At 42.3% G+C, this 14,414-nt stretch overlaps 1 protein-coding gene across 5 annotated transcripts in view; it reads right to left on the bottom strand.

Annotated features, from left to right (window-relative positions):
- FYN (FYN proto-oncogene, Src family tyrosine kinase) overlaps positions 1 to 14,414 on the bottom strand; it is a 145,077-nt gene that overhangs the window by 18,389 nt on the left and 112,274 nt on the right. For 4 of the 5 annotated variants that reach the window (XM_054194662.1, XM_054194664.1, XM_054194661.1 and 1 more), the window contains 5 exons: positions 12,095 to 12,244; positions 8,763 to 8,927; positions 4,342 to 4,521; positions 2,423 to 2,499; positions 2,166 to 2,319 (listed from right to left, as the gene is read on the bottom strand). In XM_054194662.1, coding sequence (XP_054050637.1) covers positions 2,166 to 2,319; positions 2,423 to 2,499; positions 4,342 to 4,521; positions 8,763 to 8,927; positions 12,095 to 12,244 — 726 coding nt within the window. Of the gene's footprint in view, positions 1 to 2,165; positions 2,320 to 2,422; positions 2,500 to 4,341; positions 4,522 to 8,136; positions 8,293 to 8,762; positions 8,928 to 12,094; positions 12,245 to 14,414 lie in introns of all 5 variants that reach the window. The other variant, XM_054194666.1, reaches the window with a different exon arrangement.

Genomic DNA, 14,414 nt, shown 5'->3' with positions numbered 1-14,414 from the left:
CAAGCTACTGCTTAAGAAAGGGTCAAAAAAACATTAGTGAAAGTAGCAAAACCTTTCTACAAGGTGTCTCTGATTACAGCTCTGTGGGTCTCTCTCTCAAGGAATTCCGTAGCTCTCAAGTAGAAGGACTTAAGCCTGACACCCTCAGGTCAGGGGAAGGAAGTCTTGTCCATTGCCCTGGAGTATGGGAAGTATGGGTGACTTCTCCGTTCTTGCACCATGAGATGAAGCCAGGCAAACGCAATTCACATCTCCTGATCATCAGTCATGCAGGTTAAAAGCCAAACTAATTCTCTCTTCCCAGCCACTTTTTCCACAATACAAGTGATTTCCGTCACGGAAGAAGGCAGAAGATACCCATGACTACGCTCCCTCTCCCTGCCAGTCCCAGCATTATGCTTTTCTCAGATCAAAGTTTTCCCACCCAAAATCCAGTAATTTTTATTGTCTGAAAAATCTAAGCTTCTCTCCAACATCAGTCAGGCAGGTTTTCATGGCTTTCTAACATGTGAAGAGGGCAAAACTATTTTGAGAGATTTAAACCAGGAAGCAAACAGGTCATCAGAGGATTTCCTAGGGATCAGGAGCCTGAAGACATCTGGCCAGAAGTAGGTCACATACTTGTCTATTAAACCAAATAATTAGTCGTGTCAAACTATATGTCGGGTGGTTTCCAAAGGGAACAAAAACATGGCAATAAACCAGACAGAAATAGAGATAATATAGGACACTGTTTCAAAGCCATTTTGCAGGCTGGATCTGGCTGCCTTGTTCAAGGAAAACTTGTCTCATTTTACGCAGGGGAAGGGCAAGCAGGCAGCTTTCTGTCTACCAGAGCCTGCAGACACTCTTGTTACTCTGGAGAGAATGACATGAGGCTATTTTTCCTAGCAAGAAGCAATTCCCACCCTCAGGCTGAAATCAATAGTGCTTAACTCTCTGTATTTGTACCTACCACAGGTTCTTCAAGGGCCCCCCTAAAATAATCAGGCCTCACCGCCATCCGAATGTGAAGCGGGCAACTTTTAGGGTGGACGGAGGCTGTGGTCCACATCCCTGCGACTGGGTACTGCTGACAGCGGTTGAGGGGGGTGTGAATGGCGTGAGAGCTGCTGCTCCCAGGCCAAGCCAAGGCATGCTGGAAACTCTCTGGCTTCTTCTGTCAACACTTGAAAGTTACAGAAAGTGGTTAGCTCTTTCTTAAGAATTAATGGCAAAATCCATGGTGAAACCAGGGCTTCTGATCAAGAGAAAAAACCTCACAATTGGAAGGGGTAAATGCAGGTTATGAAGTACTTAACCGACCTGTGCTTTCTGATGACATACAACAGGGTTTAACGGGACACTCCTCGGCTTTGGCACTGAAATGGACGGAGTGGTATTTACCGACACACACTGAGCAAGCACTACCAATGTAGTGCCAACAGAAAGAGAACAAAACTGTAGCTCTGCAAACTTGGACCAACATCTGACAACTAAGCATGACTTGTAAAGAATGACTAACTACAAAGAGCCTGTGTCATGGCTCAGTCTGAACACACACATGCTTTTTTAAAAAAGCTACAATACTCTTTGATACATTTTTATAGTGTATCAGTGGTCAGCTGTGCCCAGCACTCTGTGTGGCACTGAAAAATGACTTTTCTATTAAAGTAACATTTTAAGTTCCCAGAGAAAACATAGTGCTCAGAGAGACAGTTCCATTGCACAGAGACACAATTCTTTGACCCATCTGAAATAAAGAAAATAAGACCAGCACAGCAATGTTGATAGCGGTTAGTAAATACTAGAAGGCACACTACAAAAGAAATAGCTTATATAGGCTTTTCTGAATTACCCCATTCAGGCTTTTAAGGCTGGTAAGTTAAGTATCCTCTTTGTTTTGGCACCATGAGGATCTTGTCCTTCCTGTCACTTCACCCACCTGTGCTCCCACTCATCATCTTTGTTTCATTGTGGTCAGTATTTAAAGGGAAGACAACTAAATAGGACGTTCTTGTTAGGCCATGCATTCAGCAGTGAAGTTCTGGGCTAGGAGTTAATATGAGTTCAGGATTTACTGAAAGCAACCCCAAAGCACAGGAGAGAAAGTTTTTTAAAGCCATGTTCTGCTCTTCCCTTGTCCCAAGAATGACCCTCAGTGCTACACCTGCCGCTGTATCTACCTTGTCTGGCCGTATATTCGTTGTCTTCAATCAGCCTTGCCAATCCAAAGTCAGCAATCTTGCATATTAGGCCATTCCCGACCAGAATGTTTGCAGACCTCAGATCTCTGTGTATGTAATTCATTCGCTCGATGTACGCCATTCCTGCAGCCACCTGCAAGAAGCGTGAAACACAATTGGTGCATTTTAAAACAGACTCAGACGTACACGGGCTATAAAACATATACACCGAAGTGCTCAATACTCTGAAGACAGACCTGGGCTGCCATGTCCACCAAATTTGGTAACTTCAGAGCTCTTCCTTCTCCATCTTTTAAGAAATCTAGCAAACTCCCTGTAAATGCAAAGTTGACACAATAGAGAGATGTTAGTAAAACAACAGCTATTCATCAAGATGGAGGTGCAGCAATATTAAAGACCGCAATGTTTCAAGTTCAAGTGGACAGTTTCAAAAAAACCCCACAATATCTTAGAATTCTCCTATTATACTTGTGTCACTTGGCTTTAAGGTTGGCTTGCAGAAGAACACGTCACTAGGCGAAAGAGAGTTGCAGGGAAAAGAAACAACATTGTTTTTAATTTTCCTGACCATTACTGAGAAAACTGATCTTTCTTAACTTTTCCAGTGCTCTTTGAAACTACATACCTGCTGATCTCTAAAGGCCTCAGTTAGCTACAAAGTATCAGCTCAGTTCCAAGCCACACAAGCTATGGAAAGTCAGATCCCAGCTCAAACTGCTCCAAAAGAAAGGTCAGCCTGGAGCCCGGTAAGCCCAAACGGGCTAGCATTAACAGAGGCTAATTCTCCTCTCCTCCGCTCCTTCTCTAGGTAACCCATAACTAAGTGTAGCATGAACCATTAATTTTAGAAGACCACTATGCAAAACTACAGAAGACAAAGCAGAGATCAAATGAAAGCAATTTTCGCAAAAGCAATAAGGACACAGTTTCCCTGTGCAAAAGAAAGGTAGGAAGTTCCCTGCAGCTTTTAAAAAAAGCCTAGGATGCTATAGCTGCCTTCCCAACCATGTATTCAAACAAAGCAGTGCGGCAGTCTCCTTTAAATAAGGTCAGTGAATTGGTTTAACAAATAAGAGGAAAAGACAGATGATTAGGCGTTTCTCCCTTGATAAATCGTCAGCCTCAAGCTCAGATCCAAAGATGTAAAATGTTACTGTAAAAACTAGCAAAGTAAGCCAAAATAAACCACGTACTTCAGAAGGATTTTGAGAAGTCTTTTTTTAAAGGGGAAAAAGCACATGCTTGTCACTGAGACATATGATTAAAGTGTGAGTTAGTCAGGGCTTGGATGCCTCTGAGGAGGGAGGTGGGCAGGCACCTGCCAGGAAAATAAAAATCAACTCCAAATAGACTGAAAAAATGCACTTAAAATTTCAGAGTGTATCCTCCAATGTACAATGAAACTTCCCTGTGAGAACTTATGTTTCCTATTTGGTTCATTTGCTTTTCCAAAACAAGCAGATTTTTTGCTATGCTCTCAGCACCCCTGCTGGAGATCTGACGGAGCGAAAAGTTTTCCTTTTCTCATTTTACTGTATCGTTACCAGTTACTGTATCATTACCAGTTAAGTAGCTTAAAGAAAAAGAGAAGGCAAAAGGGTAAAGGGAAGGGGAAAGAGGAGGAAAGAATCATATGTGCCAATGATATTAAAATGATAAATGGGGTAAACTGAAAATGAAGCTGTGATCTGGGAGCGAGGTGCATGTTACAGAACTCAGGATTGCTGAAACAAGAAACAGAAATCTTAGGCTGACATGTAAACACTGAAAGAAGATGCCATATGAACTCGCTGGCACCAGGAAAAGCTAGGATCTCAGGAAGCAGCATGTAATATCATTCAAATCTAGAAAATTCAAATCTCCACTTGTCGGGGAAGCTTAGATGCTGATGCAGTTGGAAGTACTTAGGCTGCACCAACATCTCCCTTCCCCACCTACTGCAAATTTTCTTTGTACATCTAGGGGATGGCAGGTTTTGGGCTTGCTTCAGAGCTAAATTCATAATTCTTCTGAAGCCAGAGGTGAATTTAGCTTCCTGTTCCTTCTCTCCTTCCTCACACGCTGTTCACACAACACACTGGGCCTCCCTGTGTATCCCCAAGGAGCATCAACAAAGAAAAAATATTGTTATCAAGGGCAGCAGCTCTGGCTTCACCTTTGCTCATGTACTCTGTGACAATATAGATAGGTTCTTCAGATACCACAGCATAAAGTTGGACCAGTTTGTCATGTTTTAGCTTCTTCATGATTTGGGCTTCCTCTAAGAAGGATTCTGGAGACATAGTGCCAGGCTTCAGGGTCTTGATAGCCACTTTAGTATTTCCGTTCCACGTACCTACAAGCACAGATACTTAGTTAGATTAAACATCTCCTGCTCGTTTTTCTGCCAATGTAACCAAGGAATAAACTAGCAAGGACACTTAATATAATTATTATTTTTTTAAAATGTGGTTTCCCATGTTGCCTTATCATCATATTCCTCCCACGCCTCCCTCATATTTTAGTCTTTTTCTATTATACTGAAAAATAATACTCCCATTGGCACTGGGGCACAGTCTCTGCTATCCTACTCAGACAATGCTTCCACTGATGACCACAGAAACCTTCTCTGAGTAAGAAACTTGGGACTGCTGAAACCCATCTTATGTATTCCCTTGCTAACAAGTAATTGCTCCAGAAAACAACACAGCTGCAGTCACGGATTTGGATAACAAAACTGGTTAAACCCAGAACTTTCCATTTGCAAGACATTTTGACATTTTGGTTTTGTTCTGAGTCAGAGGAAAAAAAAAATTCTAAGAAAAATTCCCAAGAAACAAATTCTGAATCGATTTCATTTTAGAAACACGGGTGTGTTTCCAAACCAAAATGCGTCTTTTTCCTTCCCCTCCTCATCCCCAGAAGCCCAGCAGCTGCTGTTTGAAACCAAGGTGGTTCCTGTCCACTTCACTTTGTTCTTTACTTGTGGTCAGCACTGAAATGGACAAGTTGCATCATTTTTCAGCCATCATCTACCAAGCCTTCTGTAACACCTGAAAGCCTGCACAAGGACCTGGAGAGAGCCGGGGAAGGCTGACGCTGTGGCAGGCATACCACAAGAGGTGGGGCTTCACTCAGGTATTTGCAAGGGGGAGGAGGACAGGAAAGAAAAAAAACCAACAAAACCCCACCTACCTACGTTAACAGCTTTTTGGGGGGGATGAGGCAGCGGGGAAGGGAAAGGAAGGAAAATTAAAACAGGCAGAAATATCACTTTCCCAGCACCTTCTGGTTGTCCCTCACCTAGACTTGCCAGAACCCTGGTCCAGAGCCAGGGCCAAAATAGCTTTGAATGGGACGTGTGATCTGCTGATAGGGAGCTGCTGTGTGATAAGGCAGAACAATACTAAATGACTTCAGGAATTAATCACATTGGGTAAAAATTACTCCTCTGCACTTAAGCATGAGGATAGCAGAAGGCCTACAAAGTACATGAAGACTCAGATCTAGTTACTATAAATTATGAAGCCATCAAAAAAGGTAACATGTAAAATACGCCTGGTTTGTCTTTGTTAAAGGCACACTAACAGTTACCAGGGCTCAGCTGCTGCACGGGAACTGGTTAAGCCAAAATAACTTCATCATGAGCTTTTGCAACCTGCCAGAGCATAAAATCAGCTGGATTTTGTGCAAGTGGTCAGGTCCCAGCTGCCACCTCACCTAGCCGAGGACAGGGGAGGAGCGGTGGGGGACAGCCACCTCCTGTGTCGTCCCTCACTTGCAGGGCAATCCCTGCAGCAGCACAGGACGCTGTCTGAGGGGAGCTTGAGGCATGTATTAGCCAAAAGTGTGCAGCGTAAGTTCAGTTTTCATTACGCCTTGATTTTCTTTTGCCAGCTCAGTCCCCGATGCTGTCACCTCTACCGGTGTGGAGTAACGTCTTGAGCTACTACCACCACTACCCCAGCATGCCTGAGGAGGTCTCTTGAGGTCTTAGTTCTGCTCAGTCCTTCAAATCAGAGCTGAATCAGGACTTTGCTTTTGTGTCACTCCTGGGTAAGTTGTGAAAGATGCAGTTTCACCTTCTAATTTCAAGCGGGGTGGACAAAATCTTTCCTGATGGGTAAAAGGAAGCGTGTTTTATCTGGAGCCACTGAGGCTCCGACCGCAGAGTTCCATCAGTCACAGCCACTTTGCAGAGGTACCACAGATTATACGGACCAGGAATGAAACCCTGGTCTCATGGCGCCAGGGTTTCTGTCACTGGCATTAATCAACTAGGATTTTACCTGGTATGTTAACAGGATTAACCGTGTATTATCTGTTTGCATTGCCTTAATAAAAATCCCAGGACTCATTCTATTACTGCGAAGTGTTTTCAGCAGTCCTATTTTTAAACAGTTTTATGAATTTCTCCAGTTAAAAAAAGAAAATTCTCTCAGCCCAGATTTCAGTTTAAACTGATAAATTTCCTTGTTGTGCTTTAATATTTTTCTCTCTAATAGAAAAATTAGCAGAGACCTCCCTCTGAATTCCTCCCATATGTAGATAGTTAATGCATTTTTTGTTAATTTTTACTGTGCTAATCTATTCCGATTTGGTAATACTTCAGGGCTGTTAACATATTTTTACTATATCTTACTTTAAGAAACTTAAGCATTTCTGACAGATATTTGGTACCGATACTTGGCACTGTATTTCTCATGGCTGTTTTTTTTTTTAAACTGTATTTGCTACTTTAGCTTATTGTAACAGTTTAAGAACTATGGCACACAGGGCTGACCACTAAGTATTAACATCCACTTGGAACTCTCACATGCATTCAAGATGGAGAACAAGACGGTGAAACTGCAGTTATCTGGGGATGCTAATATAAAACACAGGTAGTTTTCTTTGCAACAGGTCAAAGTAATTTTCTGAAATTACATAAATGTCTGTATTTCTATTCTATAAATTCTATACATTTCACAGACTTGCTGCCATGCTCCTTGCTGTCGTCTTGCAAAGGCAAACAGCTGCAAGAACCCAGGAGAGCCTGCTGGTTATTTTGGTTGTACATACTTTTGTGTCACTGCAACAAAAAGAGCGTCCAAACTGCTCCACCAAATGATTCTGACATAAAGAAAGGGCATATAGCAATTCTTTATTTGAATCGGTCATTTTAAAGAGGCTACACAGAACGCAATTTGGCACAAAAATTGAGCCCACCTCTCATTAAATGGCCACTATATTGTGTTTCAATGCTATGGCTATACTAAGATTTATGTATATTTTAAATTGCTATTGTTTTAGAGTCATTAAAAGAATGAGGCCCACAGAGAGGGGAGCAGTAAGTAAAGCTGGCAAGTGTGCAGAAGACAATGTCAGTGGATTTGGAAAATGTCAGTATTTCTGGACTTCAAAGTGAGGGTTCAGCTGGGCTGGGCAAGTCTTGCCTCTATTGTCCCTGCTCTCTGTACTGAGTTACAGGGTTCTGCTGCAGACACAAACTTCAAAACAGACTTAAAGAAGTGGATGCATGGGAATGCTAGCTTGACAATATCAGCTTGCTGATACTTGCCATTACTTTTATACTGGGAAAGCGGGTAGAAGCTCAGGGTCTGACCCCATCCATGCTAAAACACACGAGGAAAAATAAAGTCTACTTACCAGATTAATTTCTGGCTAGCCATTCTGCCTTGCGAGTTTCCTTACATCATTCCTATTTTAATAGCTAGTGATTGTGTAGTCACCCAAATAAGCCCAATGCAATTAATGAAGTTTAGTGCCCTAACCTCTCATACCAGTGTGTACAAATGAAAGGAAGTTTCCCCCTGGATTACTGTATTTAGATCTGACTGTTTTAGGTGATACAGACTAACATTTCATACTATTCTGATCTTTACGCTTTAAGATCTCTACTTGAAATGTTTATTTCTGCCAAGAGGGCCTTAAAAGATCCATCCAAAGCAAAATATATTCTCTGCCTTACCACGCCACACTTCAGCGAAACACCCCTGACCAAGCTTCTGTTCCAGAAATAATGAATCACGTGCAACTTCCCATGCATCTTTAGCCAATCCAACAGTTTGTGGGGTATTATTCGTAGCAATCACAGTTAAGTTAAAACACAAACCATCAGCTTTCTCTATAGGAGAGGAAATTAATAAAAAAAACACACTTATAATCCAAAATTACGCATGCATTGAGAAAGATGGAAGGTGACTTTTCTCTCAGTGCTGCATTAAAGTTCATTTGCCAAACACTGATTTTTGGATACTGAAGGTAAGGACGTTTTTGTTAGCTTGCAGAAAAAGGCTCCTTGGTATAATTAATAGATTACTATGTGAGCCTTGATTTCTTATTAAGACAGTGGTAATTTATCAAAATTGAAACCTTCCAAGAAAACATGGAATTTCAGTTTTATTTTGCCATCAATTACAGTGAAAGTCGAAGATTAAAGAATTTCAAAGTCAAAGAGATGTTTCCAAAGGTATTTTTCTGAACAGTTTGAGCTTTGCTCATTTTTTTCTTGTGGATCAGTGTCCTACATTTTCACCTTCCATCTTGTAATCCCCACACAGAGAGCTATTTTAGAATAATTATTTTGCTCCATACCCATCCATACTTCCCCAAACTGCCCATTTCCCAGTCTCTTGATCAACTGTAGGGATTCTCGTGGAATTTCCCAGACATCTTTGGTTTTGACAGACAGATCAGTAAGCCTTGGCATTCCTTTATGACAGGGGACTACTAAGCGGCAGCAAAGACCTGCAGCTCTCTCTGATGGAGCCAGAAGTGAAGCCAACAGCAAAGGAGAGGAAAGAAAAAAAAGTGTGACATGAAACAAAAACAGTAAGCATAAAAACAATGCTACTCACAACAGCTGTTAGTTGCATACCACAAAGCATCCTGGAAGATTAGAAATTGAACACTGAAACGTATTCATTTGAGACAGAACAGGAAAAATTTTAGTCTCTGCTTCCACAGCCTGGAATGAAAGGTGACCGACAATGGTTTCTCTTATGGACTCAGGATTTCCCTTCTCCCACAATGCTGCGTTAAGATAACTTCATGAGTAACTGGTATGCTACAGTATAGCTTGTAAAAATCATCTGTAGGTCACAAACTGGATTGTTCCTGAACTGAGGAAAAGAAACACGGTGAAGACTCACTTTTTCTGAAAATCACAGCAATGAAAATTTGGCGGACTTTCTTGTTAATTTTTTTTCTAGTTATCCTGGGAAAAGGAATTTTCTGTCTTCTACTCTGTGAAAAGGTGCTTTTGTAGGTGTAAAAGACTTTTTCTGCCATTCTTTCTAGAGCAAACCTTTATTAGCATATGCAGCCAGTCCTACATCATTCGTGGCAGATTCATTATACTTATCTCTTGCAAAGCTTCACAGAAGACTGAACTGTGACGGAAGTCACAAGGTATTTTACAATTATATATATACAACACATATATATAAACAATGATATATATGTAGTCTGTGCAAAGCAGACTACAATATAAAACTTGCACAGCAACTTGTATCTTAGAACAGCTGCAGCAGAGCAGAACAAGGTGGGGAACTGCAATTGTAATTGAGACTCAAAAGTAATCTTTATTCTCTTGTGCAAGATCTCTTTCTGGGCAAATGAACAGTTTGTTTCAGCATCACAAGGTGGGCAAGCACTGAAGCTCCTTGCAACACCAAGCTCTGCCTCCTCAGAACAAATGTCGTGGACCTTGTTGTGTCTCCTGTAGCAAGACAACAAAGACCACAAAACAGGGAAGATTAGCTGACCAGTTGGCATGTCTTCTTCCAAGGCAGTTCCGATGGGAACATTAGAAGAGGGACAACTCAAAATATGGATAGTATCTGAAAAGCTTCCATAAGAGTTTGGAAAGCTGGAGAAAGAAACTGGAGGTTTTAAGACCTTGTTTTCTTTAGTTGAAAAAAAAAGCTTGGCATGCTGGTGCTCTAGCTAAGCCTAGACTGCACGCACAAGAGCTTATGCTTGACAGGCCGGCGGCTAGGGATTGCATGAACGGTGCTTTGACTGCAGACGTGCTGTTACTGGACTTTAGTCTGACGTCAGGACACCCTGGGGATCTCAATATTTTTCATTTGTAAATCTCATCTGTGAAAGTCCAGACACTGCAGTTGATTTTATCACCCAGGTAAGAAGGGGCCGGGATTAGAGGGAAGTCTGGGTTAGAAGTGCAATGGGAGTGCAGTGCAGGGATACCTGTGCTGCGTCTACACAAAGGTACACTTTGTACTTCCAACTCCCGAGCCAGGACTACTTATATGAGACCAAACTGCACACTGTCTACCTGGGTAGCCTGGTTTCCAGCTGCCTGGACAGGAGGGGTCCTCCAGCCTGAACAGCTATGAGATCAAGGCTGAAGAAGGCTGGGCTGCAGAGCATACTGGTCCTGCTGTGAAGGCACTGACCTGTGGTTCTTCAGGAACCATGCTGGTCTTTACAGAGTCATTTGGGCATCTTCAAGCTCTCCCTAGAAGTAAATCTAGGCACTCACAAGGAGTTGTGCAAATCTACCTCCCACAATCCGGACTGCAGGGCAGGTGGTTAGAGGCAGCCTTTATGTTTCGAGTCAGTTGGGGCTGGCATGGAACGAGGGCTCCTGTGTTGACCTGGGTCTGGGAGACCACAGGTGAAACCTCTGGAGTCTGTATCATGCCCTCCTGAGCTACCCTACCTGGATGCTACTGATTATGCCCCTGTGTTGCACAGAAATAGCTGTGTCCATATCTATTTGTTTCCGTGTCTGTGCATGGAAAATACACCACCCAAATAATTTGATCACAGAAAAGTAAAAGTTGGCATGTACCAGCTGGTATAGTGGGGTTGAAAATTGTCTTCCTTAGATGTGACTTTTTATAGATTATTTAGCTTAGTTTAATGTAGAGTCACCAGAAACAACTAGAAATTCTCCCAGGCAGCACACACCCATCAGAAATCGGGCGGAGAAGACAGCCAGATGTCTAGTATGAATAGCATAAGAATACAGCAGACAGAATACAAAGAATACAGAAAAAACACCCCACAGAGAAGTTGATTTCCCAAGTAAAAATTATGAAAAGTTTTTGAGCAGCGAGCATTTGGGGTCATCTGTTAATATTATGAAAAGCTAAAGTAAGGAAAAAATAAAAAGCAAAATAATTCAAATTACAAATTTCTGCTTAAAAAATGACCATGTTGAGAAGCACGGCAGCAGCCTTCTACGTAAGAATCGGTTGTCCTGCACAGAGGTTTGGGGGACTTTAAAGTTGTATCTGTTGTACACCAATCACCAGTGACAGCAGGATGCACTTCTGAGTTGAACAGTGCATGCCACAGGACATTTTAACCACAGGAATTTAAAAAAAAAAGAGTCTGGCGGGTAGACACAAACAGTGTGCATAAAGAAACACCCACCTTGAAATATTTATTTTTAAAATTAGACTGATTATAATTTAAATGTTAATACTTTCCACATTGAACACAAATCCGGTGGGAAAATTTGAGTCAGGTAATATATGCAAACCTTTTGGTCATTGCTTTAGGTGACTGAGCTCCACAACGCAATTCCCTATTTGCTTTATTAGCAATACTGTGCTGCAAAACGGTACGTATTAGCACTGGCTTCTGCACAGGGAATTCATGCTCTGAGATGTGCAAGTCAAATTCAGTAATTCTGTTTGCTTAGAAGAGGGAGAGCGGGCAAAACCTTTACCTCAGTAGAATGGTAGCTTTATAAGCTCTGCTGCTGTACACTGTGAACAGCACTCAAAGCCATTTATAACTGTAATGGGAAAGGGGTAATGGAAGATGCATTACAACAAGCAAGAGACATAGCTCAAATGACTCTTCAGGGTGTCTTACACATACATCAGCTCAGCAGCAAATACTTTTGTTTTAAAATACTTCAGAATGCCACGTGTTATCTGAAAAATTACCTGAATAATGCTGAACCAGCTGCTGAAGAGTTTCAAATTGTGCCCGAGTTGTGATATAATATCCACCATTGTCAAGTTTACGAATCTTATAATGTTTGACATGATCTCCTTTCATATCATCCCAGTCTCGAATAGACAGGGAATAGGCACCTGTTCCAAGCAAAGGAGAGACAAAAAATTGTAAGTAGCTTTTAGACACAAAGATTTTGGTTTGCTGCTCAGTTTTTAGGAAGTAAAAGAGAAATTACTTCCAAAAAATGCTTACTGTACCTTCAAAAAGATCAAGTGAATCTAACACAATGAAGTGAGTATGACAGAAATGTTATGATGTTCACACCATGTCCCTTTCACACTTTTCTAGAAAAAAATCAGGACTTCTATGTAAATGAAAACTAACATTTTAACATTTACTGCTTCAGGTTCTTAAATTGACTTTTCCTATTCTAAGTGTCAGGTTACACCGCAAATACTACACTTTAGGTAAATGCCAGTGGGTCTTAAATATCAAGATTTTCACAGGAAGCGCTGGAGATAATGACTTCATATGTGTGTAGTGTTGTTACCCAGATGGATCCCAAACTTCTTGATAAACACTAAACAACCAAACTAGCATACTTTGCACGTCACAGTCTTTGGAAGGTGGTACTGCACCAAGACTGTGCACCAGTAGATCTGCAAGAACTACATGTTACACTTTCCAAAACCAAGCTGGAGCTCTAGAGCTTACTGGTGGGATTCAGATGCCCAAACACAGTGGTTAAGTGACACGTGAGATGCCCGAGGACATTCTGCTTTGCAGTCTTCCCACCGGCCTCACCTTTGTCCGATCCACGTGGATGCTCTGCAGGCATTTCAAATTGCTCTGGGATGCTCACGGCCAGGTAAAGGAACCCAGTTGAGGGGCTGGATTTAGTTTTAGGTGTAGCGATGTCTGTCTGCAGGTGGGCTATGGGCTCGATTTCGATGCCCACACATAAGCTTCTGGTGCTATTAGGGCAGCTGAATCCCAGCCTAGTTTCAATGAGTGTTGTGGCACTGTAGTCATCGATGGCATAACGCAGGTTTGAGTACTTGGTGTCTGCAGTCGTGGGCAGCTGAACTGAACCCCAGCTTCCCGTTGACTGTAAAGGGAGTTTGGCCACCTACATGGGGACCTGCACATTCAGGTGTCTTAATTTGAAGCACAGTCCTGTCCTACATACAGTGATGCCCACGTGTTGGTTCTCTACAGTGTCAAAAGCAAAGCCACATTTTACAGCATAATGCAGTTTCTGAGCAAAAGCACGGCCATTTCAAAGGCAGTGGAGAAGACATGTCTTCACTCATGGCTCAGAAGAATATTGTGTTTACTCAAAGGTAATTCAGGCATTAAAAAGAAAAAAAAATGGAGGTAACTGGCATCTGCAGAGATCTCAGGAATGTCCTCCTTCTGAAGCCTGGGCTGCTTTCATTGGTAACCATGTCAGCTAAGGGCAGGAAAGGAAAACCACCAGCAGACAATTTTGGACAACGTGAAAGGTGGAGTGATTTCCTACAGGTCTAATAGGAAACAGCAACGACTGCTGCTTACCCCCCGTCCAGGTACTTTTCAACACACCTGGCAGACTGACATCCTCCATAACCACCTCCAGACAAGTGAAATGGTTTAAAGAATCACCCACAGTTAGGTGGTTGAGATTCCTGGTGTAAGATGTCTTTCCTGGATGTCTCCCCAGGAAGAAGTTTCCCCAACCATGTTAACCTGCAACAAGTCGCGCTGGTGGGTGGCTCACTGCTGAGGGAGCTGCAGTGAACAAAACGTCTCCACCCTGACTCCAAGGACTTCTCAAATTCCCTGTTCTTTATCCTCTAAATAAGAGGAAAAGAGCCAGCACTTACACAGATGATTCTGGTTTATGCGAATGGGAGACACCCCGAGAGGAATGACAGGGTTTTTATTTCTAAGTGTAGAAAAATACTGCTTGTTTAGGATATTTTTCTGAGGAGGTTCTCCCACTGAGTAAGTACCTCTGAGTTCAAAGTATTTTGGGGATTTGCAAGGACATCTTGTGTATGCTTTGTACCACCACTCTGGGTTGTACACTGTTAGCCAGCCTACTTTCAAAATTTTCCAGGCAGTGCTCTCCACCTCCGCATTTGTGAGTTTTGATCCACTGGCAGCAGCTGTATTTTCTTTAGTCACGCTCCTTGCCTATCTGGTCACTATTTTAGATTCTTTAGGAAAACGTAAACAATCTGCGGCTCCAGGTCTGCAATCAGAGCTGTGTGGGTGGCCCTCTGTGGACCCCCACTGACCTCAGATCAAGTTGCAGGACTGGAG

Source organism: Rissa tridactyla, chromosome 3, assembly GCF_028500815.1.
Source record: "Rissa tridactyla isolate bRisTri1 chromosome 3, bRisTri1.patW.cur.20221130, whole genome shotgun sequence".
In the NCBI taxonomy this organism is placed as follows: Eukaryota; Metazoa; Chordata; class Aves; order Charadriiformes; family Laridae; genus Rissa; species Rissa tridactyla.
The sequence above is the reverse complement of the archived record's forward strand: the minus strand, read 5'-3'. Positions and strand labels throughout refer to the sequence as shown.